Source organism: Metopolophium dirhodum, chromosome 7 (genome assembly GCF_019925205.1).
Source record: "Metopolophium dirhodum isolate CAU chromosome 7, ASM1992520v1, whole genome shotgun sequence".
NCBI classification, from domain to species: Eukaryota; Metazoa; Arthropoda; class Insecta; order Hemiptera; family Aphididae; genus Metopolophium; species Metopolophium dirhodum.
In genome coordinates, this window is record NC_083566.1 from 13134691 (window position 1) to 13159185 (window position 24495).

The 24495-nt window shown below is 30.6% G+C and overlaps 1 protein-coding gene and 1 pseudogene across 1 annotated transcript in view; both read left to right on the top strand.

Annotated features, from left to right (window-relative positions):
• The window catches only part of LOC132949348 (retinal homeobox protein Rx1), a 52411-nt gene extending 31923 nt beyond the window's left edge, over positions 1-20488 (top strand). The window contains exon 3 of the mRNA XM_061020198.1: positions 18760-20488. Within this exon, the coding sequence (XP_060876181.1) occupies positions 18760-19206 (447 nt within the window). The 3' untranslated portion in view covers positions 19207-20488. The remainder of the gene's footprint in view (positions 1-18759) is intronic.
• Positions 5253-7200, top strand: LOC132949350 (uncharacterized; annotated as a pseudogene).
• Positions 20489-24495: the final 4007 nt, after the last annotated feature.

The window sequence follows — 24495 nt, forward strand, 5'->3', positions numbered from 1 at the left end:
TTTTTCCAAATGATAACACATTATCCAAATCATAAGTGGTTATAGATTTTTCATCTATGGTCTCGTTTAAAACTTTTGAATATATGAACAGCCCACCTACTAATTAAAAATTTGGATTTTTTTTTTTAGTCTCATATCTATTAGTCTTATACAATTTTACCAATATACCCAAAGCTAACATTTTACTGATAAATGATGATTAAGTAAAAATTATAGATAATTGGGGTTTTAATATCCCTATGCCCACCCTAATACCCATTTATGTCTGTATAGTATCGATCAGTATATCCCCTTTGTTTTGATACGTGCGAAATATATATTATTATCTTATTTAACTATAAAAATAACTGAAAATAAAATAGTATGTACAAATCTATAAGCAGCGATTTATTTTGAATAGATATTATATAGTGTAATATAACTATACGAAGATTTTTAACTACGCCAGAAACGTATAAAATAAATGTGTATGTGCCATATTGTGTTCACGAGGTGTATTGTACGGTCAGAGCTGCTTTAAAGCTTAAATTAGCCATGCAGTGAAAATACATAATATACTTATTACTTATATACCTATATACTACCATATAGTTTGTAGTTTGTACAACCATTTGATTACGTTCGTTTTTAAAACGATATATTAGTACGCCTAAACAGAGAGGGGGAACGTGTAACGACATAACCGGAACACGAACGGAGTGTAGAATGTGATGTAAAAAAATTACCGAAAAGTGCTTGTATGTATCTATTATATTATTTATTTACACAAAATAACAACGACGACAACAACTGCCATAATATATAAACGAGCATATTATTTGTGTGTATGTGTGTGAGCAGTGAGTAGTTTAACTGTCGTCGAGCGCGTTGAATGGGAATCGTTATACGCGGACGTTAAACTCGTGCGATAGAGCTGTTGACGACGCGGGGTGCAGGTCGAGGGACGGTGGGGGTAAGGGGTTTTAGAGCGGGTAGGGAGTTCGGAGACTGAGATGAGGGATGGATATATCCTGGGGGAGGATCCGAATTGCATTTCCCGGGACATGAATGGCAGATTAACAAGCAATTTGCGTTTGTGGGCAACGGGCGGCAGTGGGGGAAAAACAACCTCCGGCGCGCACACAGACGCCCCGCAGGGACCCGAGTGAAAACTGTGGAGCAGCACCCCTTCCGCGTTCGATCTACCCCCTCTCAAACACACACAAACCCGTCCGTCCACCCTCCCCTTCCGGGACACACACCCCTGCCCACGGTTTGTTGAGACTTGAGGCACACACGCTGGATCATAATATTATATATACCTGGTAACTACTGAATTTCGTGTAGTTTTTTTTACATCCCGTTCCTATCATCTCCATCACTTCCCCATACAGCACTACCACTGTCTATACATTTACGTGTATATACATTTTTATATAGGTATAATAGGTACATATATATGTATAAAATATTATATATCGTTAGTCGTTAACGTTACATGTTAATTTGATTTTGCGTATGGTCTAATTGCCTTTGTTCGTAGGTCGCCGCAGTTGTTGTATATATTAATTATGTGTATGGTAATTGTTGTAATAGTGTTATGACCATTTTTTTTTTATATAGATATAGGTAAATTTTCAGAAATTCGTTTATCGACTATAAACAGTCAAATGGAGGATTTATTGACCCTTTTTGACTGGCATAAATTGAATTTACATTTTACTCCGTTATTATAACATGTAACGAGTGTATTTATAGACATACAACCGTATATTTATACAATATATAAGCTCGTTTATAGTGCTATTAAATTGTATTAGTTTTCGGTCAACACAATTTATCGACAATATAGTATACCCCATATGCAATGTGATTTTAATGAAATGTTCACTTCTCCGAAGGAATAACAATTATTATTAATTAGAAATAATTTATCAATTCAACTGAACATACTACAATTTGTTTTATTACAATATCGAAAAAAATTTAATTTTGAAATACTATATACAACAATATACGTCGTGTATAGTATAATATATCCCTGATATACGACTAATTAACTTTTTTTAAATATAATTAATTTAAACATAAAAAATCTAAGAATTTATTAATATGGTTTATTTAATTATGTATATTGTACAGATAATTATGATAAGCTAAAGCGATAATAATCAAATGGTTGGTCATCCATCACATTAGTGATTACTAGTTTATAGTAATTTTATCTTATAGATAGACGATATTGCGTGATTTTAAACAGAAGCAATAAATATTAAATTGTACTTCAAAGAAATACTGAATAGTGAATTATATACTAATAATAATTACCCATTTTTTTATTATATCGACAAATCTTTGTCCTGGAATAGCTTGAAATGTATATGAATGGTACTAACATCAGTAACGTGGATTGTTAAAAACCAAAATGCAATTAAAATGACAAGGATTTGAATTGTTGGGTAATCTTTTACAGCTCGGATTTTAGATTCTGAGCGGAGCGAAATTGATTTTACAATGATGTGTGTTTTTTTTCTGATTGTCATCAACATTTGAAGTAGTAAAAATTTTCAGATTTTTGATATTAGTATATTTTTTATAGAAAAGTGAATCTAGTTAGTACTTTTGATAGGTCAAAATAGAATATTTCCAGTAATCTTAGAAGGCATCAGGAAAAACAAAAATAAGTGGTAATTTTTACGCAAAACCAATTGTTGGTGTAAATAATAACCGTAGACGCTTGAAATCTTCACCAAATATTTATAATAGCATTTTCCATATATAATAGGATAACATTTTCGAAATATTTTGACTCTTTCTTAGCTAATTATAGCTCTGAAAAATTTTTTGATTTTGTAAATTGTATTAACTCTATTGTTGATAAAAAACCTTTTTACTTAATAAAAAACTTGAAAATGTTATGCAAATTTTCTTATAAGTTTATTTATAGAAGTTCAAAAATATTAAAGATACATAGGCACAATATTTTTTTATAAGCATTTAAAATTCAAATTTTGACAACATTTATAAAGTTTCAAATTTAATAATTATTTTGTAGTTAAAAATTTATAAAATGTTCAACTTTTATAGCAAGGATTGAAAATTGAAAACAAGGTTCCACTTAAATAAGTAAATATATAAATTACTAATTTATTCACAATAATATCATAAAATATTCTTAGTAATATCATAGGCTAACTGACCGTTTTCGCTCAGAATCGTTTTTCTTATACAATGATATTATATCATTGAATTCAAATTTAACACCATACATTACAGTGACTCACTTATAACCTACTGTACAGCAGAGCGACATCCACTTATCCACCTTTTTCAGTTATAAACTCATAAAAGTTTTCATAGCTAACATATGAAATTTTTATAGAAGATTTCCAATAAGTTTTTCTACCTCTATCAAAAAAAAAAAAGTTTACCGAAAAGTCTATTTATAGCCATGGTTTTTATTAAATTTTTTTTTAACTATGAAATTTCATTATTTATACAAGTTTGCTAGGCTGACACAACGTCTCCGCTCAGAATCATTTTTTGTATGCAATGGTTTATTATTGAATTCAAATATAACACATCCATCTATCACTCATACATACTCGACAACTCAGTAGCGGATCCAGAAGTCAACCAAAGGGGGAGGGGGATTTTCTAAAATTAAATTACCTTTTTGTTTAGCCAAATATTATAATAAAAAATAACATTAAAAAGCGACGCCACTTCGTCAAATTTTTTATCCTCATTTATAGATTTTATGTAATGTATAATGTATATACAAGTGTAATGATAATGGCCTTAGTAGTCGAAGTAAAAAATGTTTATAATGTCCAGACGAATAAAAAAAAAAAAAAATGTAATATTCAACTTGACAACTTATTATTAACTTATTAATATATTAAAATTTATAATATAATATATTCAATGTTTATTGTGTATAATAAATTATAACGACAAAATAATAATAATAATAATTATTATTATTATTATATGATTATCAAAAGTAAACATGTGACATATACCTACGGCGTTTGATCGAAATCAAATAACGTTCGCTCGGGTAATATAATTCCAACTTAATTTATATAATATAAACACGCGTCTCGGTGGATACAGTATTAGTAGTATTACGTTAATAATTGAGGGGTGACAATCCAAAACGTACTATTGGTATTTTTGACGAAATTGAGTTATACACGAAATCATATTGTAAAAATAGCGGGAAATCGATTGGTGTGATAAAAAATAAGAAAAAATGATTATTTTCGGTATAAATCACTATGTGAGAAATAGCAATTAGACCAAAACGTACTATTTACAGCGATTAAATCTTACAATTTATACATTCTCCAAAACGTACTATTGGCTATGTTAAACCATAGATATCATTATAAAAGTTAGAGCAAAATGAACTATTGGCCATATTTTTTCCAAAAGGTACTATTTCCACTGTACGTCAAAACGCACTATTTCCCATGTTAATATACTGCCAACAAGGTTTCATTAAGCCAAAACGTACTATTTCCTAATTTTATACTTGGCAATATTTAATATTTCATTTAAGTAAGTAGTATTAATTAAATAATACTCAAAAGTTAGGGGAAAATTATCAACAATTAAAATGACATAATTTTGGTTATTATCAATAAGAAATTATTTTTCTTATCTATTTACTAATGATATCAAATTGTGTTTGAACGTGGTTATCACTACCTACTATAGTATATAAATAGCTTATAAATAACTATTATTGCAATGTAATCATGATAATTGATAATCCAGTGTCAAATTATTCTGCAGTGTCAATCCATTACAGAGTACAGTGTACTCAGTGTAGAAGACTAATATCGATTTTCATTAGTTCTGAATTTTTTTTAACTCTTTATTATTTAAATTTGCAATGGCAAATAAAAGAAAGCGATGCGAAAAGATGTTGGAAAAAGCAACTGGAAAACAGGTAATTATATATATATTTTTTAAACATGACCAGTAATGTGTTAAATTTTGACATATTATAGTGTAATAATATTATTATTATTATCATCATAAAAGGGTGCCTATTTATGCATTATTAAGTTATAAGATTTAAATAGGTACTGTTTTTAAATCTTAACACAAAACTCAGCTAAGAATCATTTAAAAGCAAAAACAAAAAATTATAGTATAATGTTTATATTATAAATCTATATGATTAAATTATACTTAAATAGGTCATAAAAACATGTAATCGTCTATATACCATAGTCCATAGTATATATATAATACCATAGTCCAAAGATCACCCACTGTCATGAATGTGTTCCAGACAAATGCTGCATTCAATAAAGTTAAACATTGGCTAAAAGTATGTACCTACTACTTAATTTGTAGATTATACCTATATATATTTATATAAACGTACCTATTAAATATTCCTATAAAATAATGTATTCATGTAGGTATATTTTATTGTTTTTGATATGGTAAAAATTCAATAGCATCAAGAAATATTCTAACTAAATTTATTATTTTCAATAAAAAGGTAAATTTGATTTAGTTTATTTTGAATTAGGTACAAACATATTATTAAAAGTAACTAATAATTAGTGATTATTAGACTAATCAAAAATATTATTTTAGTTTACTTTGAATGCAATGGCTAATGCATTGTTTAAAGTGTTAATATTTAACAAAAAAAAAAAAAATGTGAATCATGGTTACAAACATGTAACAATCAGTTCAATTCTTAAAATTCTTAAAATATAATTATTATTTATGATATTAAAATATCACAGGTATAAACATACACAATTAACTGAATATACTAACTCCATTTAAAGCATAAACAGTATTGTAAAGTGTATTGATTATGTTCCTATAGTATGGTATTAAACAGTGCATGTAAGAATATACAGTTACATTAGAATTAATTATTCTTATACTTACCTATTTAATAATATAATTTAATTATGATTATCTTACCTATAGGAATATAAATGTGATAATTTTCATATAGGAAATGTCTGGTATTAATATTTTGTTTAGTTTATATAGGAAATAATTTGATAACATATACAATTAATATCTAAAATATACACATTTTAGAACTGTCAATGTGTTTCAAAAAATTAATACAGACAATAACAGTTTTTAAAATCAGTGTTATTTTATATTGACAAATTAAAACAATTATAATCTAAAATCTAAATGCATATTAATACATATAATAATATATAAAAATACTATACTAAAAAAATTGTATAAATTGTCAATATAAAATAACACTGGTTTTAAAAACTATAGTATAGTATAATAGTATACTATAGTAACTATAGTATAGTATTTTTATATATTAATATATGTATTAATATGCATTTAGATTATTACACACTATTTATTATCATCAAATAAATAAATAATTATATTAATTGCATTAACTAATTAATTTTTAATGTTGCATTATTTTATTAGATTTTCTATGTATTCAATAAATTAATATAATATTATAATATTACCTATATATAAATTAATTGTATAAAATTATAAAAATAAATATATTTGAAATTTTGAAAAACAAATTTTTTCTTACTTATATTATAATTTATGCATATATTTTTATTTAGAACTCGCCTGACTTAACATCACCAATAAAAATGGACGAACCAGATAATAAAATCATTGAACTGTTTTCACCAGCATCACAAGATTTAAAGTTGGACCTTGAGGATATGGAAATAGTTATTGGAAACGATAACTCATGTTTACATGAATTAAAACCAAAAGCATTGTTTAATGAGACTAACCCTCCAATTTTATTGTTATTGAAATTATTTCTGACCAAGTAAAACCATATTATGATCTAGGCTGCAAACCACTATCAAACTCTGAATATAATATACCTTCTGTATCTGAACCTACCCAAAGCGAAACACCAACAAAAAATAAAATAATTCCAGAAGAGTATGAGCCAACTGATAGATTGGTATTAGATGAACTAGAATGTAATGCACCTTTTACACCTGAACATGAAAATACTCAAAATGAAATTCCAATAATAAACCAATTATTTCCTGAAGAGCAAGAACCAAATGTTAGATTACAATTAGATTCATCTATTGTTATTGATCCTGAATATATTAATCCTATAGTAGTTGTTGAAACTGGGCGCAAAAGGAGCATAAACAATAAGAAAAAACGTTTATTTAACAACCTTATACTTATAAAATGAATACTATAATATACAACATTCTGATCAAATCAAATGAGTTTTTATAAACTAAAAAATGATTTTTGGTAATAGTACGTTTTGGAAAAAAATGGCCATTATTTTTCCAAAACGAACTATGTTAATTAATTTATTCAAAGTGTACTATTGGTAGGAAATAGTGCGTTTTGACATAAGTTTATCTTTAGTATAGTTGATTTATTGACTTTATAACAATTTTAAAAATTGCTTTACTCCATAGGCAACCTTATAATATTTTACTGAATTTATTGATGGTTTATTGTTAAATGTACGACATTCTAGAGCTTCAAAACACAAAATTGGCCATACTGAAAAATATGAAAAATACCAATAGTACGTTTTGGATTGTCACCCCTCAATTAAACGCACTGCAGTCTACAATAATTGCGCGTGGCCCTAGTAGGGCGGCGGTGCGGCTTCAGCGTAAAAACGATATAATATTATTATATTAAAACGGACGGCGGTCGGTGGCAGTGATTTTCGTCCGACTCTATACGTACCATATAAGTACACCCATTATACCCACCTAATATCATTGTTGATTATATAAAGCAACTATCTGTAATCAATGGAAATACATTGTTACGCGCGTATTGCGTCCACGATATTAGGTAATATATAATATATACATAATATAATTGTTTTGGTGTTTATTTTACGCGTGTGACGAAGGGGCATACGAACGAAAAAAAAAAACAGAAAACATCTGACAGACTCGTGTGACACTATACACAATATATTATTGTGTTGTATACATATTATACATTTATATATATTATAATTGAGTCCCGGTGTCGGATAAATCGGTGGGGTGAGTGAGAGATTTGTCGTATGATGTATGGGGATCAGTCTTCCGCTCTCTTGGCCCTCGGGATATATTATATACCAACTCAAAAATAAACTGTTGTACTATTCAAGCAATATATATTATAGCTGTTAAATAGGTATACTATGCTACTTTAATGACCAATTTCTTTTTTAGTTCTAATATCTAAAAAAATACTTCTTATATAATATTATGTATATAATGTAGTATATACCTACAATAACAATATAGTATTATAAGTCATTGGCATATATTATTATGTATTGTAATTTAGATTTTGAATGAAAACGTACCTTATCAAAATCATCGAATTGCAAACGTCAATAGATAATAATATAATTGTCGGTGAATTATTACGAATCATTATTTGAACGCAATTAAAAATATAATATTATAGATGTATTTGATAGTAAATTTAAGACTAGTTTTGGTTAGTAGTATTTAAAGTGTGCCAACGAAAGGCCCTTGAGCCTGTAAGATTCTAATATCTCATAATTGCACACACTCAACTAGGCTGTCCACTTTAAGGCCCCCTGTTCTACTTCACCTTGGACGGTTTCGGAAACGACAGTCTTTCCTGTTCTGTCCGGAACCGTTGACCTGGCTGCGTTTTAAACAGATTTATTCACAAACTTTTAGATTACCTATTACTCGCACAACATTATTAATAGTGTGTCGGTTTCCAAAATCACATTTGAAAAATTGTAATCATCGTATAAAACGAAACGCCATCGCCGGGGACTCGCGTCGGCCTTGCAGTCGTGTAATATACTATACGATGCAGCGACGAGGGACATCATAATAGGCGACGCCGAAATAATAATAAGCGCTCAGTTTTCGACGTCGTCGGCCGATATCGCCTCGGGGCTGCCGGCGCGCGCGCGACAAACATCACAGCCATTGCCTCTGGCGTCCATGGGATTTGACATTATTATTATATTACTACTTTATGCCGCGTGCTTGTACCATTATATAAATATATATATATATATATATATATATATGTATATAATATTATTTCGTGCTATTTGTCACTCGCCATGGTCGCCGCTCTCGCCCACTATTTGGGTCGCGAGTGTGTGCGGACGGCGAGTGTGTGCGAACGGCACGTGCGGCGGCGGCGGCGGCTTCGCTCTTATTGCAGTTATTAAGTTGACATAAACAAACAAGAAACAAACTAATTCCCATTATATTAGACTGGTCCGCCGCCACCGCGGGGGGGGGGGGGGGGATCGCAGCGGGGTGGTTGTATATTATAATATATTATTATTAGGTACATACAGTATAATATAGCATTATATTGCAAGTAGTAGTCACCGGGCGGAAGTGGGCGCACCGATCTCTACACGTGAACTTTGACGGTGGCGTTTGTACAAAAATATTATATGATATGTTTAACATTGAGTAGTAAGAAATCTGAAATAGCATAGCCATAAGATTTTCGATAACAATTTGATTTCGTATAGTTTCTTAATAATTATTAACAACACTTAATATAGGTAGTATGTTGTCCTAGATGGTGACATAATAATATGATAGTCCCGCTAATCATTTTAATCGAACGCTTGCAATCGTGCAAACTTATAATTTACTGTACGACTTATTTAGTTACTAAGCCAATAAGCCATATTATAATTTTGTAATTATTATTTTATATTTTATATTGTTATTATTAATGTAAGTACTAGGTAGGTATCTACATAAATTTGGTCTACCTACCTCTTTTTGTTTCTTTTCGATCACACTAAGGAAACTATAACAAACTGTTGAAACGTATTTCTTTGTATAATATTATAATGTATCTACGATATAAATAATATTTAAAAGTTAAAAACCGTATAAAAAGCTTATATTTTAATAACTGATGTTTATTTCATTAGAATATATTTGTATTTAAATCGCTTAAACTTATGCTCGTTTAGTCGTTTTTATTATTTATTTTAGTTTAATGATGACATATCTATTTAAAAATAAAGAATATTATGTTTAAAACAAACCAGATAAATTTTAATATTTTTAAAAGAACTTAATCGTTAAACAAAATAATTTCAAAAGACCAGTATACCGAAAAATTTAGTCAGCCCTAGGATATACCCATTAGCTCATATTATTACCTATAAACTAAATAAAAACGATTAAAAATCATGAGATTAATGATAATAAAATGTTGAAACGTAAACATTTTCAGAGGATTAAACTCTATAAAATGGCTATTTTCAATTGTTTCAAACATTTAAAATTTAAAATTTAATTTAATTTAAACTGAGTCTAAAAAAAAAACAGATTTATGATAAATGTATTATCTCGGGAGATATCTTAATGGGTAAATCCTCGCGAGACACCCTGTATACACCAGATATCTGCTGCCGTTAATATATATATATGTATATATAGTTCATTAGTTCAATCTAGGTATAACTGCTTATATGTAATATATTATATATTTACCAACCATAAACCGATAGTCCATGGAATATAGTTCGTGTGTAGGTAAAAAGACATACGTAAAAGTTTGCTCGTAAAATAAATTAAATATGCCTTTAATATTGTGTGTAATATGCGTATATATCCTGGAATGAAATAATGAACAAATGCTCCGACGTTAAATTAATATTTTATTATTATTACTATTTTTCCCCTCAGCTTTATTGCATTATAAATGAAAGTTACACAATAATATATAATAACATTCTGAAAATTATTTTTACTTACAGTAAATAGACATAGCAAATTTAATAGTTTAAAGAAAAAGTTTTAGATAACATTGCAATCAAAACTAAATTAAATTAATGTTAGTTTCGGAACTTTAATGTTATTTATATTTTTGGAAAAAAGTTTAATTTTCATTTCTATACAACCATACATGAATTTTACTCAGTTATATCTATACAATATCGTCATCTACGATGAATGTAATACATAATAATATTTTACGGGATTCGTGAAAAATATAAATTAAACTAAAATAAACCCGATATTAAACGGTTCTAAAAATGTTTTTATTTTTATTTATTTATTATTTAGGATCAGTTTAATTTTTGATACACACATAAAATAATAATATACTTATATATTATATATAATATACCAAAATAAAATATAAATATAAAAAGCCATTTAAATTGAAAGATTTCGCAAGAACTTTAAAAAATAAATAATATTCGGTTATCAAATCACTCAAAATGCCCGTAAAAGGTTATCATGGAGGTAAAAACAAAATTGATAATAATTAATCATTGTAGAACTCGATATTTTTCGTTTAAAAATACAGGTTCTGATTCCTAATATTTAAAAGCCGTAGGTTGAGATTTAAGAGCTGGTTCTTTTTGGTTTGATTCCATTCCAAAATATAATAATGTAATAAAAGCTGCGGTAGTCTTGTAGAAAGTGAGTAGAATATTTAATATGTTCACGTAACACAAACCTACCCATGAGACATGAGTAAAATATATATTGTAAGAAATGAAACCAGCAAGTAGTAATAGTCTGGGTACCTAAGTGTCCACACAGGTGCTTTATGAAATTAAGTTACACGAAATATATATGTATATATTTTAATATTTATTATTTACGAAGGTTAAGTTACCACGCATGTATTTTAAAATTACTTCATATAATAAATTAAAATATTTCATATTATTTTTTTAATATTAACTTTTCAAATAAGCACATTACATTTTAAATTTCTATTGTATAATATTGTACCTACCTACATTACAATTAACAATAAAGTACAGTAGATAATATAGCCATGTATGTGCACAAAATATCAATATCCAACACACAGTTCGTCTTTCGAAAATGTCAACCAATTATTTTTTACAATGCTATAATAAGTATACATTACAGATTAAACATATTAACATACATTTATTATTTTATAGAATGTAGCAGAAAGAACTGACTACATAATGTGTAATTAACTAACTACTGCCATAGCTTTTATTCTTATCGACTTTTAACTTTTTTTTTTGATATTATTTAGTTATTGTCAATTATATATAAATATATAAAAATATTTTATTTTGATAATAAAAATTTGTTAATTGCATTTAAAAGCTATTTCTTTGTACTTTGTACATAATACATACATTTTCGTTTAGCACCACTAACCGTTTGGTCGGTATAACCTTATGTGTAACTATGTATAAATATAGTGCACTCGTTTGCTAGTTTTTGAAGCAACCCGAAATTAGCTGTCTGTCAACGTGAGTGAAATCAATTGGGACGAAAATTGAAAAAAGGGTTTAAGACCATTTACGCGTCTGTGAGGCAGCTTGTTTTTCTCTCACGGCCGGCAAATTGTTTTGTCCGAAAACTCGATTAGCCATTACATTTAACCCCAGACGTTTATTGATGAATGCGTTTAACGTGTCAATCAAATTGAAACACTTGATAATTCGTGGTGCTATAATTAGGTACACAATTATATACAAGATATTAGCTTCGAAGTGCGAGTTTGCAAGAGCTGTTGTAATGAAACACCATATGACCTTTTCATGAACATTTTCATAATGAGAAATAAAATATTACACTCTTTATCAACATTCGTCAATAATAATTGTAAGAAAACTAATGTCTGTAATATCGATTAGGAAGTCTTTAAAACTATTAGGTATCGTTAAATATATTATACATTTTGCAGTAAAGTAATCGAATGCCTTTATAACAATCTGTATAATAATGTTATATGTAGGTACTTATGTCAATTATGTTCTATTGTTTATAATAGGATATTGTATACATTTGTGAAAAACACATACCAGTAAAATTTAATTAAATTATCAGTGGAGGAAATTTTAAATTTAAGAGCGTAATTATTTTTAACTTCTAAAATAATAAGTGCATTTTATAATGGACTTTTATTTGCATTAAAGAATAATAAAAACCACGGTTGACTGTTATCAAACTACCGCCAGTTTTTCCGCTTGGCATTTACCTCGGGTATCCGTAAATAATATGAAAAGAATTACATTAATCTAGACTTTTTTATCCGGTTATCGGTTAATAATTTTTTTCCGTCGTTCTTATATTATTAAATTCGAATCGACATAAATTGAATTTTAAAAAGTACATTAACTATGCTGCGGGTGGACCTGCACCATCGAACACATTTAACGTAACGCGGACGCAATCTTTATTGCGCCTGTCGTTTCTTATCTCGGCTTCTCTGCAAACAGAAATAGTTATTTTCCCTCATTTTTTTTCCACGATCACTTCAACGCCAGTCTCTTATCTTATATAATGTGCATATACGTACCGATTTCCCTGATGTATATTCTACTTACCTACTATTTTATAAAGGTGTCTACAGTGATAGTATCACAGCAGTATAGAATATAGCGGATTCAAGACGCGCAAAGTTAAGTAGCTAAATACGTAGCTATATATGCGCGCTAAATTACGTATTATATTATCATGTTGTACCTACTACCTAGGTATAGTTGGATAGAGAGTATAGTCGTACGATTTTAAGAAATGGCCGACGGGATAGAGCCAAGTTATAGTTGGAATTGGAGAACAGAATCATCTCACTATATCATTCTATATACACAGCCTACAACAGGTATTATTTACTATTATTATTATAATACGATGAACGCGGTGCAGCGCTGCAACCGTATTTTCGCGGTGTCGGTTTGAATTTTACCGAACATAAACGGCCGTCGACGGAGTGTGTACGTCCTATATCGGTGCTAATATGGGCGTACAGGCCGTAACGTGATACGGTTGTGTTGTATTATACTATAAAACATAATATATTATTATAAATACACGTAAGACATAATAAGATAATAATATGATCAAGCCGTGAGTAATCTGAACGGCAGATCGACGTGCTGATGATATAATACACTGCACGTGGGGCTTGTACGAAATAATACATTAAATAATATTATACGTATTATAGGTCCTTATGGTTATTATTGTTACTATATACTGATTACCAGGTATTATGTGCACCTATAGTATTTAACGATATAAGATACCTATATCTGTCCGGTATAATATAATAGTATAAAAGACATAATGGGTATATATAGGTATATTGCACGTCAAACACGACGGCGAGAATCTATATTATTATAGCGATGAGTGACGCGGCGGTGATAGTGAAGTTATTATAATACAGTTTCCAGGGGTTGGGATTTTGTGGGGGGAGGCGAGTGCGGGACGCAACGATTTCGCATGATGGAATTCGTACCAATGTTTTTTTTAAAAAAAAAAAAAATTTGTTTTTGCCTCGGTTGGTGCTTATAGTTAATAGTTTTGAATTTCCGAATATTTGCGAGTTCGTGTCGGCGCTGAAGAGGTTGGGTACCTATACGCGAAAATATATTTGAACGAGCGCGTGTGTGAGCTGTTGCAATGTGTGTGTCAGCGTTGTGTTGTACCTACGTACTCGAGTGCCGCCGCCGCCGACGACTCTTGAACCCTCCGCGCGCCCATTAATAGTAGACTCAATACATAAAAAAAAAAAAACACAATTTTTTCACCCTCTGTCGTCCGTTGCCCAAAAACCGGTGTTCGTATATACTCGGCGACGGGCTATTATAAAATAATATAATATTATATTGTCGCGCGTTTTATTCCATTATATTGAAGCTCGTTTAATAAAAACTCTTGGCCGACCCTAATCGTGACGGACCCTTTTAACGTGACATTATATTCTGTTATTATAACGAAATCAGATAACGAAAGAGAGAAAAACACACATAATCAAATGCCCCTCGCTGAGATGAACCCTTTCCGACCAACTGCCGTCGCCGCTGCGCATGCACTACATTATATATCGTATACCCAGGCGCGTATGTATGTATATATACAATATATTATAATATGTGGTATAGTAAAATGTATTACATCTGTGTGCATGTTGGCGACAATTTTTGTCGTAAAAAAAATTATTTTAATAATTATTCGCGAGTGCTCGTTGTTATCGCATGGTAGTCTAAGAATGAATTTCCGTAATAATTAATCGATCGGTTGATGACATTACGAAATTACGTCGTGACGCACTATTATTGAACGTTTATTTTCATTTTAGTATTTATCATATTATTAGCACCACCCACGGTTCATAATTTTCTTCTTACTTAGTTAACTCTTTATTATACACAATTCCGTGTGAAAATTGTTACAATGTTGTCGGGTTGTTAAATTATTTAAAAATTGTATTTTATTGTGCTAAAAGTAAAAATGTATTATGTGTTTTGAAAAAAGTGTTCAAAATACATATTATATCGTACATGTAAATCAAATAAACAATAAAGCAAAATATTTTTAATTTCATACCACAACTTAAAACAAAACACACTTGTTTATTTTTTCAGGGAATGTTATAATAATATTCAAATAATTGATATTATTATTTATGGTTTTTTATTCAATAAACAAATACTATATCTACATAAAAAAGAGAGAGAAATTATGCGATACCTATAATAATATATATAATATTAAAGTTAATGGATACCCCCATATTTCCTTACTCTGGGTCTGTCCTGCTCATAGGCGTGCGCAGACCTGCATTTCGGGATTTCAGGGGGTGCCTAAAATATTATTGGGCCCTTTCTAAACAAGACATGTACATATTAACCGGTGGTACACTGGTACCTATATAATTACTATAGTACTAACTATCATAGTTATATATTTCCTTGGATCAATATCTATTTCTGAGATAATTGCAATGTTTATTTAATTTAATTTTACTTTTGAAGTCAATAACATCCAGCTGTTATAATCATAATAAGTAGTTATTTCGCTCAAATTCAAAATATTGTACGTTTTATTATTTTTTTTATCACGAAACATAATTTATTTTTTTACCACATAGGTATTTAAAAAAAAAATCACATTTAATTCTAGTACCTAACATCAATTAAAATACGGGCCCTGTGCTCTGGGACTTAACTTTTAGGGCCCCAATTACAAAATTTTATGGGTGCCCAGGCACACCCAGCACCCCCCGTGCGCAAGCCTATGGTCGTGCTTGATTTATGCGCAGGGATTCTAAATCGTGTACTTACGTAGCGAAAGGTTCAGTAGTTGCAGATAATGAGAACATTTTGCAGGGAAAAATCGTGAGTAGCCTATATAACGACCTAAGCCCCCCCTCCCCTAATCTAATATAAGTTTGCATGCAGATACAAGGCAGCACACGTAACACATATTACACAGAGGGCAGGTGTAAAGGGAATATCATGTTTATGTGATACCTACCTATTCATTATTGTCATCGATCATATATCACTCAACAAACGAAATAGGTACTGACGTACTGGCATGATACTAAAACGTAATTTTAACTACTTAAACCGTGATATTTAAAAGCGCATATTATAGAGCAAACCGTTTTTTTTAGTCACGTAAACTACCGCAGCATGATTCCATTGGACAAAATCATTAATCTAATACGTCTTTATATTACTTAAAAGTTAAAACACTCTTGTAGGTTGTCCGAAGATGTGTCAGCGCTGAAAACAGACGAAACGAAAATGCATCACCTAACCAAATAACCTTTGCATCATGTAAATACGTATTAGGCCTCGCACTAGCGACTTATTTCCGTATATATTTAAATACAATTACTGGTATATGTAAGCAAAATTGTATCAAATCTGTGGTTGTCGTAATGACGTGAGAGAAACTTAATATTTTTCTTCGCAAGACTATTATAATTTGTTTTCGTCGTCTTGTGCAACGCCCGTAATTGAATAAAACCTATATAGGTACTATGTATATATTAAAATATTCTCAGTCACTATAAAAAAGCTATTTGATTAATAAATCACGAAATGGCAATGTTTTTTTTTTTTTATGAAATTTGAATTGAATAATGAGAAAAATGTTGTACATCAAGCTTACCTTATATATAGTACTTATATACGGTACACGTGTATACGGAAACATCAAAGACTTTTCGCCCTTATTGTAAACGTCAATTTTCTTCTAAACCTTAAAAAATAAAAACGGGTAAAAGTATATAATATTTACGCTAGTCGCATTGAGAACGTTTTACGTCCCAGTAATCGGTAAATCGAGTTACGCTCTAGAAAAATGGATATAAATTGAGTTACCGAAGGTATTTTGTATTTCTCTTCATTCCTGGTTGTTCATATAATGTATATATATAATATATTATACCTATACACATTTTATTTATTTTTTCCATGCGACGGTCATGCTGGTTTTTCTTGCCGTGCTTTATTAAGTTTACTTTCATTTTTATGTTATTTTTCCTTCACCTCATCCTAACCTGCACGTTTACGACAATAATAATAATAATAATAAAAATCATTTTCTTTCGAACCCCGTGGGTTGACGGCAAGGTGCGAGACATGTTTTTTTTACTGATTTCCCCGCTTCCTCTACTCCATTGATCTTATCGCTATTCCAGAGACCAGCTTATTGCTACGAGCCAAGAAATTCATTATAATATAATATTACATACTTTATATATTATAATGTATGTACTATGTGTGCATATAAACATAGCTGTAAACATATTTATAACACCGTTATACCTGCGTCTTTTCCACCGAATATGTCTTTGCCAGACTCTTTACAATCCTTTTTATAAAAATTAATTTATTATTTTTTTGCTATTCACGTTTGTACTGTACGACGTAATATGTTGAATTGTGAATACTTAAATTAAAGTAATAACGCTTTATCGCTTCCCAGTTTTCTTTGAATCCACCCCGACGAAAACACGTAGCTCCAGACGATTTCATCGCCCGAACACAAAAAATCCAGTATTATATAATATATTATAGGGTCGCATTGGACTTTGTTGACGACATGACACATGAGATTTCACGTAAAATCGAACTAAATCATCCAATCACCGTAATTGCTAGATATATTGAAATTTGATATGCATCGCCTAACTATATTATATTGTCTAGGTCATACAATAACAATAGTATCATACTGTCGTACTAGTGTTTAAGTTCATGATTTCAATTCAAATTCATGATAAAATATTAATATATAGCAATAGCCGTACCTAAAATTGGCTACCTAGTGCAGCGATGAATAAAAGTATAATTCCCATATAATATAATATGTATTACATTTGCATATTACGATTCTTAATTCTTATATATGGTACACGCTGTAGAGTCAGAACATTCTAGCCGTAGTGCGATGGTCAAAGTTACTTGGAATAAAATATAACTTATATTATTATATCATAATACTTTAGTAGGTAAAAAAAACTATCTATAATAGTATAATCTAATGGTGCTTTTTTACTCCAGTGACTTTTTCGCAACTTTCATATTCCGCGGCTTCAGCGTGTGGCTGACGAAAATAACCCATCATATTTTAATCATTGACTCTTCAACTCTTCCATGTTATTATGTTAACTGTTCGCTCATGCACTGTTGCCCGTAACCCATCTGATGATAGCCAATAATCATTATTCACAGGCCTAACCCTTTCCTATAAACATTTACTTTTATTAGAAGTACAAATAAATGTAATCACGATGATCACAAGGTGATAATGAAATGTGAATGACAAAATAGAGTGGCGCGTCCCCTTGCCACACGACTAAACCCCGCAATTACCTACTCGAGTGAGATAAATACATAACATTAATATGCAATCTATATCTTAAATTACCTGCCCTCATATTATAACTAATAATGTACGAAAAACAAACTAGAGTTTAAAATATTAAATAGCCGTCCTTCGTTTGTTTGCGTGTTCGCAGGTGTGGTTCCAGAACCGGAGGGCCAAGTGGCGCAGACAGGAGAAGATGGAGGCGGCAAGACTGGGCCTGAACGACTACGTGCACTCAACGATGACCGGTTCGCTTAGCCGGATGCCCGGGTCCAGCCTGGCGCTGCCCGTCGACCCGTGGCTGTCACCGCCGCTGCTGTCCGCGTTACCAGGTTTCTTGTCGCACCCGCAGACGGGTTACCCGAGCTACCTGACGCCACCGGTGGTGCACTGCGGCCCGCCGTCGTCCGCACAGAAGTCGCCGCCATCACCGCAACAGCAGATCACCATCGCCACGCCACCGTCGTCGTCGTCGATGTCCACGTCTTCATCGTCCACGGCGTCCACTGCCGACCCCAGGACATCGTCCATAGCTGTACTTAGGCTCAAGGCTAAGGAGCACGTAGAGTCCATCACGAAAGGCATGCAAATGGTCTAGAGCCCCCCCGCGATACTTCTTATGTACTTAGGTATACCGCCGCAACAAGAATAACAATAATAATAATATAATTGTATTAAGTCCCGGATTCATATTATGCAAAACAAATTGTCGAATTTGCACGTATTTACGTATAAAGCATATGTACAGAATATATAAAAAAAAAAAAAACACTTGAATAATGATTAATGGTAAAACGTGCAAATGTTTATATTATATAACCCAAATTCAAATAATATTATAAAAAGAAACCAATCAGATAAGCAATTCGTTTTCAAATAAAAAAACATCTGTGGCATTGTATTTGGAACAAATCCTTAATATTTTCAATAATTGTATATTTTAATGTTTACGCAACTTCATATCCATGCTATGCGGAACTATGCATTGTCTAATATGATTTTTTGTTCTAATTGCCGAAAATATATTGTTTAAGCTTTAGGATATATACTGCGTGAAACATATTATTATATTATATAACATATTATAAAATTAATATTAATATATAAAATGTTTTGCATTGCATTGGTATGAGCCCTGATTATTATTATTTACCCCCCCGCGACGACTAATATCGTTGTCAAGGGCAGTAGTTTTATTGTAAGTAAAATACTAATAATAATAAATAAAATAACGATAAAACCGTTCGAATAGTATAACAATATGACTACAAAAATACTAATCGTTATCGTCGAGACTTGATTGCGATGTTTACGGTGCTATGAACGAATTATTTCTGAGTAGGTTATGTCACCGAAGTCATCACGCCCACTTTCGCATTCCACACATTTTATGTACATAATGAATTCTATTGTTATTTTTGTTATTATTCGTAAAGTTGACGGTTCCCAAATAAATGGTAATATTTAAGAAATATTGTAATCGTAAATAAAATAAATATATACCTATTATTAATTTTATCACTATTTCAAAATGTATACTGTATTATAGGTACACTGAAAACCAGTGCATTCGGAAGTCGCTCGTGTATTTACTTATGTTTATGCATATTATATACATATTATTATTATACTTAATTGGATATTGTACATAAATCGTATATATTATTATATATTATAGTATTATAATTTACTGTTCATCTAAATATATTATAAGTTATAACCATAAGAATTATTAAAAAATAGATATTAGAAGTTTTGTTGTTCTTGGTATATTATTGTATAAAATTATTGTAATTTCATAAATATTGTTTTTGATTATATTGAGCTAGTCATTTGAAATTTTTCTTTTCTATCATTAAAATAAACGTTGCTGACCACTGACCAGTGAATACCGGCATCCTTACTCTTGCAAGCCAACGTCCAATAAAGCGAACATGTGAATTTTCATCGTTGAAACTAAAGTTTGGTAATACCTGCATGCTGTGATTATCATCATTAATATTGCAGTGCCCATTAAATAGGCACCTACTTTAAAATTGAATTAAATGAAAAAAAACGATACTATAGCAGTACAGCGTTTGTTTAAAAAATATATGTATAATGTTGTGTAAATATTTTTTATACGACCACTTGTATGGATATTTGAAATCGTAAACCATATCCAGTGTAAACCGTGAACTTTGAATGCGGTAAGCTCACAAGCCAAAATTATTGAAGATAATATTTTAATTCGTCTCGTCGTACTCGATACAGTAGTATGACAAGACAATATAACGTTTATGTGATTTATGATTGTCTTGTACAATTTCATTTCTCGTGTAGTTTTTAAGTTTTGGTACTGGAGGTGTACCCATAACATAATAATTTTTTACATTTACCTAAAACTAATAAAATCCTTCTATGCTTATCAGCAGAATAAACACACAAGCTCCCGTATTACGCCTTTTGCGGAACTCTACTACAGCGCAGCTAGTGCACCAATATATACATAGATATTAGATATATATAGGTATATGAGTTTCGAAAATCGTTGGTGCTCAAACAGAACCCACTTAATTTATCCAGGGACGTTGCCATATTTAAATCCATTTGTTGGATACTGTGGCAAGAGAATTTCCCAACTAAACATTGTACTAGAGCGAAAGGCGTGGGCGTGTATAATATAAACAGCACCAAACCCAATTAATTAAAATCATTTGGTCTATAGCAAAGGGCTGTGTTCAGAGATTCTTAATTTAGCACATTTGCACGGTTTTACCACTTCTACCCAGCACCCACTCCCCCATTTGGCACGACATCTGTCCCCCACGCCCGATCATCCACCCGCCCTATATAGGTACGTGAAAATATATATAGATCCGAAAGGAAAACTGGCAGTAGCACCGCCACTGCCGGTTGGCCCGCTTAAAACTTCTTCATTACTGGGCGGCAAACACTGAATTAGCATTTTATTAGCTTTTCCCAGAACCGGAAAAACAACCAGCGCACAGGACACCGGCCTTTGATAGACCTTTGAGGGGATCCCCAAAACCAAGTCATCTGAATGAAAAAGCTTCTAGAAGCAGCCAGCCTATCTAGTCTCCAGGCCATAAAACCATCACCCTCCCCATCTCACCACGGGCACTGATGTGCTGTAGGGTAAACTCTGTTTTCATTTCACCACCGCTTTTGCTGTCCCTCCGCCTCCGCAGAACCAAAATGACAGTTTACCGTCTCCACGCGCACACAACCATTTTACAGGGTTGTATTTTATTAAATCCTTAAGGCTATAAATTAAAACTATAGCTCCCCTCTTATAGGTATACAGAGCGATTATGCCGATGAGTAACCAAAACCATCGGATTTTAATTTAATGAAAAGTAAAATCAGATACCCATTAAACAATTCAACACTATTTCACTGACAACGGCTTACTATTTATAATTAGTTGTATAATATCAGAAAAGCATTTAAGCAACTTCTAAATAACATTTCAGTACTTAATTATACACCTACATTTAAAATTAAATTATCCATTTTTGGCCTATTATTACTTTAAATAGGTATCGTGTATTTTTTTTTAAATATTTTAAGTGTGTTTATACATAGTGTATTAATATATTATAATTTAAAAAAAAAATGAAACAGTCGATACATTCTAAATGTTTACAATTTAAATATAATTGAACTGCTATATTTTTAAATTAACTTTTATTAAATAACTTAAAATATGTAGGTATAGTATCACTAATAGGTGCCTTCTTTTCTAAAAAACCTTCACATGTAACACCTCTCTCTCACATTTGCTTATTGTTCTAAATAAGAGTAGATACCTTATAAAAAAATAATAAAACTTTTTATTAAGAGGGTGTCAGCGCACCATTTGTTTTCTCTGTCTGGCCCACGTGCAACATAGACAAAACGCATTTACGCAGAATTGTTTTTTCTATGTTCTTAAATAATCTTAAAGTAAAATTACCCAATACAAAAAAGATAGAGAATAATATTTTTGAGGGAATGACATACGATTTGTCTAAATATTGTTTCAAAACAATTTAAACTACATTTCAATTTACAACATTTTTTTGTTTATTTTAAAAGTCGAATACTGCAAAGTCAAATAACAATAAAATATAAAATCGATATGTCATTCCCTCTAAAATATTATTTTCTATATTTTTTGTAATGGGTGATTTCACTTTAAGATTACTTAAAAACATAGAAAAAATGATTCTGCATAAATGCGTTATGTCAATGTTGCACGTGGGCCAGAGAGAGAAAACAAATAGTGCGCTGACATCCTCTTAAGTAAATGTCTTTCCCGAATTATGAATACTATATTCATGTAATTGCATTTACCCTGTATGCGGTACACGACTTAATGCACCTTATCAATTAATTAATTATACTTACGCCGTTTTATTTGCCTTTAGAGATGTAAATGTTGGCTGAAATATAACTGGAACAATAGAACAGTTGCACTGCGCAACTAAACGAAGGGTATATGACCTTTATAAACTTAGTTTTAATCCGAGATTACTGTCGAGTGGTTCAACCATAAAGATAAAGGACGTAAATAAGAATTAAAGAATCTGTTTAAAATGTCAAAAACAATTCTTATACGACGGACTGTATTATACTTATAAAATTGCCCAATTTGTTATTGGATTATAATATTCTTATGGCGTTTATTATACACTATATTATTAACTTAAATTTTATATCGAATAATTGGTAGTGTTTAAGATTGCACCCTACTTAAAATTATATGCAACCTAAATTTCAAACAGATTTTTCGTTACCAAATTATGTATATTACTTGATATTTGTTACAACCCTACTATTTGATCATCGTTTTTGTCCGATAGGAATTAATTTAACACATTATAGTATACACCCCTATCAATATACGCCGAAGCCAATATAATATATACGTGCATATTGTGTAGTCTATACTCTATTAATTATTATATAGGTACAAGGTACTTCAGGTACCTGCGATCTGCATGTACAAAGATAATAATGATAACGCGTCGTTTATTGTTAAACCGTAAAGTTTTTAATAGCGTTCCATAATTATTGTCGTAGTGCCTCGATAGCTTAATAATAATTATAATTATTTGAAAATTGAAAGTCAGCATTATAAGTAAATTTTTGACACAAATCATTGTAAACGAGGTTTACTTTTAACATAGGTATGATTGTATCACTCGTCATCCGATGACGAATAATATAGGTACCATCTCGTTTCATTACTTTTATAGGATGTTAAATTTTTTATTTTTATTTAAAATTATTTAGGAGCTTATTGGAACCATTTTAGAACAACGAAAATCTTCGTTCTAAAATATTATCTTTTCTAAAATGTATTGATCATCGGTTATCAGTTATCAGTGTATCACTATGATCAAGTCACATATTTTACTTTTAAATGCATTAAGAAGCTCAATATTAATAACGGTAGGTGCGGGTGAATTCTCAGTCACTTGTTAACCACAGCTAATTAACTTTTTCATTTTATTTTATTTTTTCGTCATTTTATTTAAAAAAAGAAATCATGAAATTTTTATTGTATAGATTATATCTTAATTGTTACACTGTACCATTATTACCATATATTTCATAGTAGCCAGTACGTTACGTAATAGCATTGTCAAAGACACCATATTAAATCTTAGAAAAACATACGTAAACGAAGAGCTAAATACATATGACATGCATAATGTAATGATATGTATAACATCATCACTTAACATTTTTATTTTATATACAGACGCGTGTGCGTAATGTACCTATACATTTCCGAATCGGCTGAGGTTGAAAAACGAGGGAAATACAAAAGTACAAGGGTGAAATCATGATTTGTCGTTTTTTCAATCTTAACCAGTCGTGTGTTTACTTAACCGGA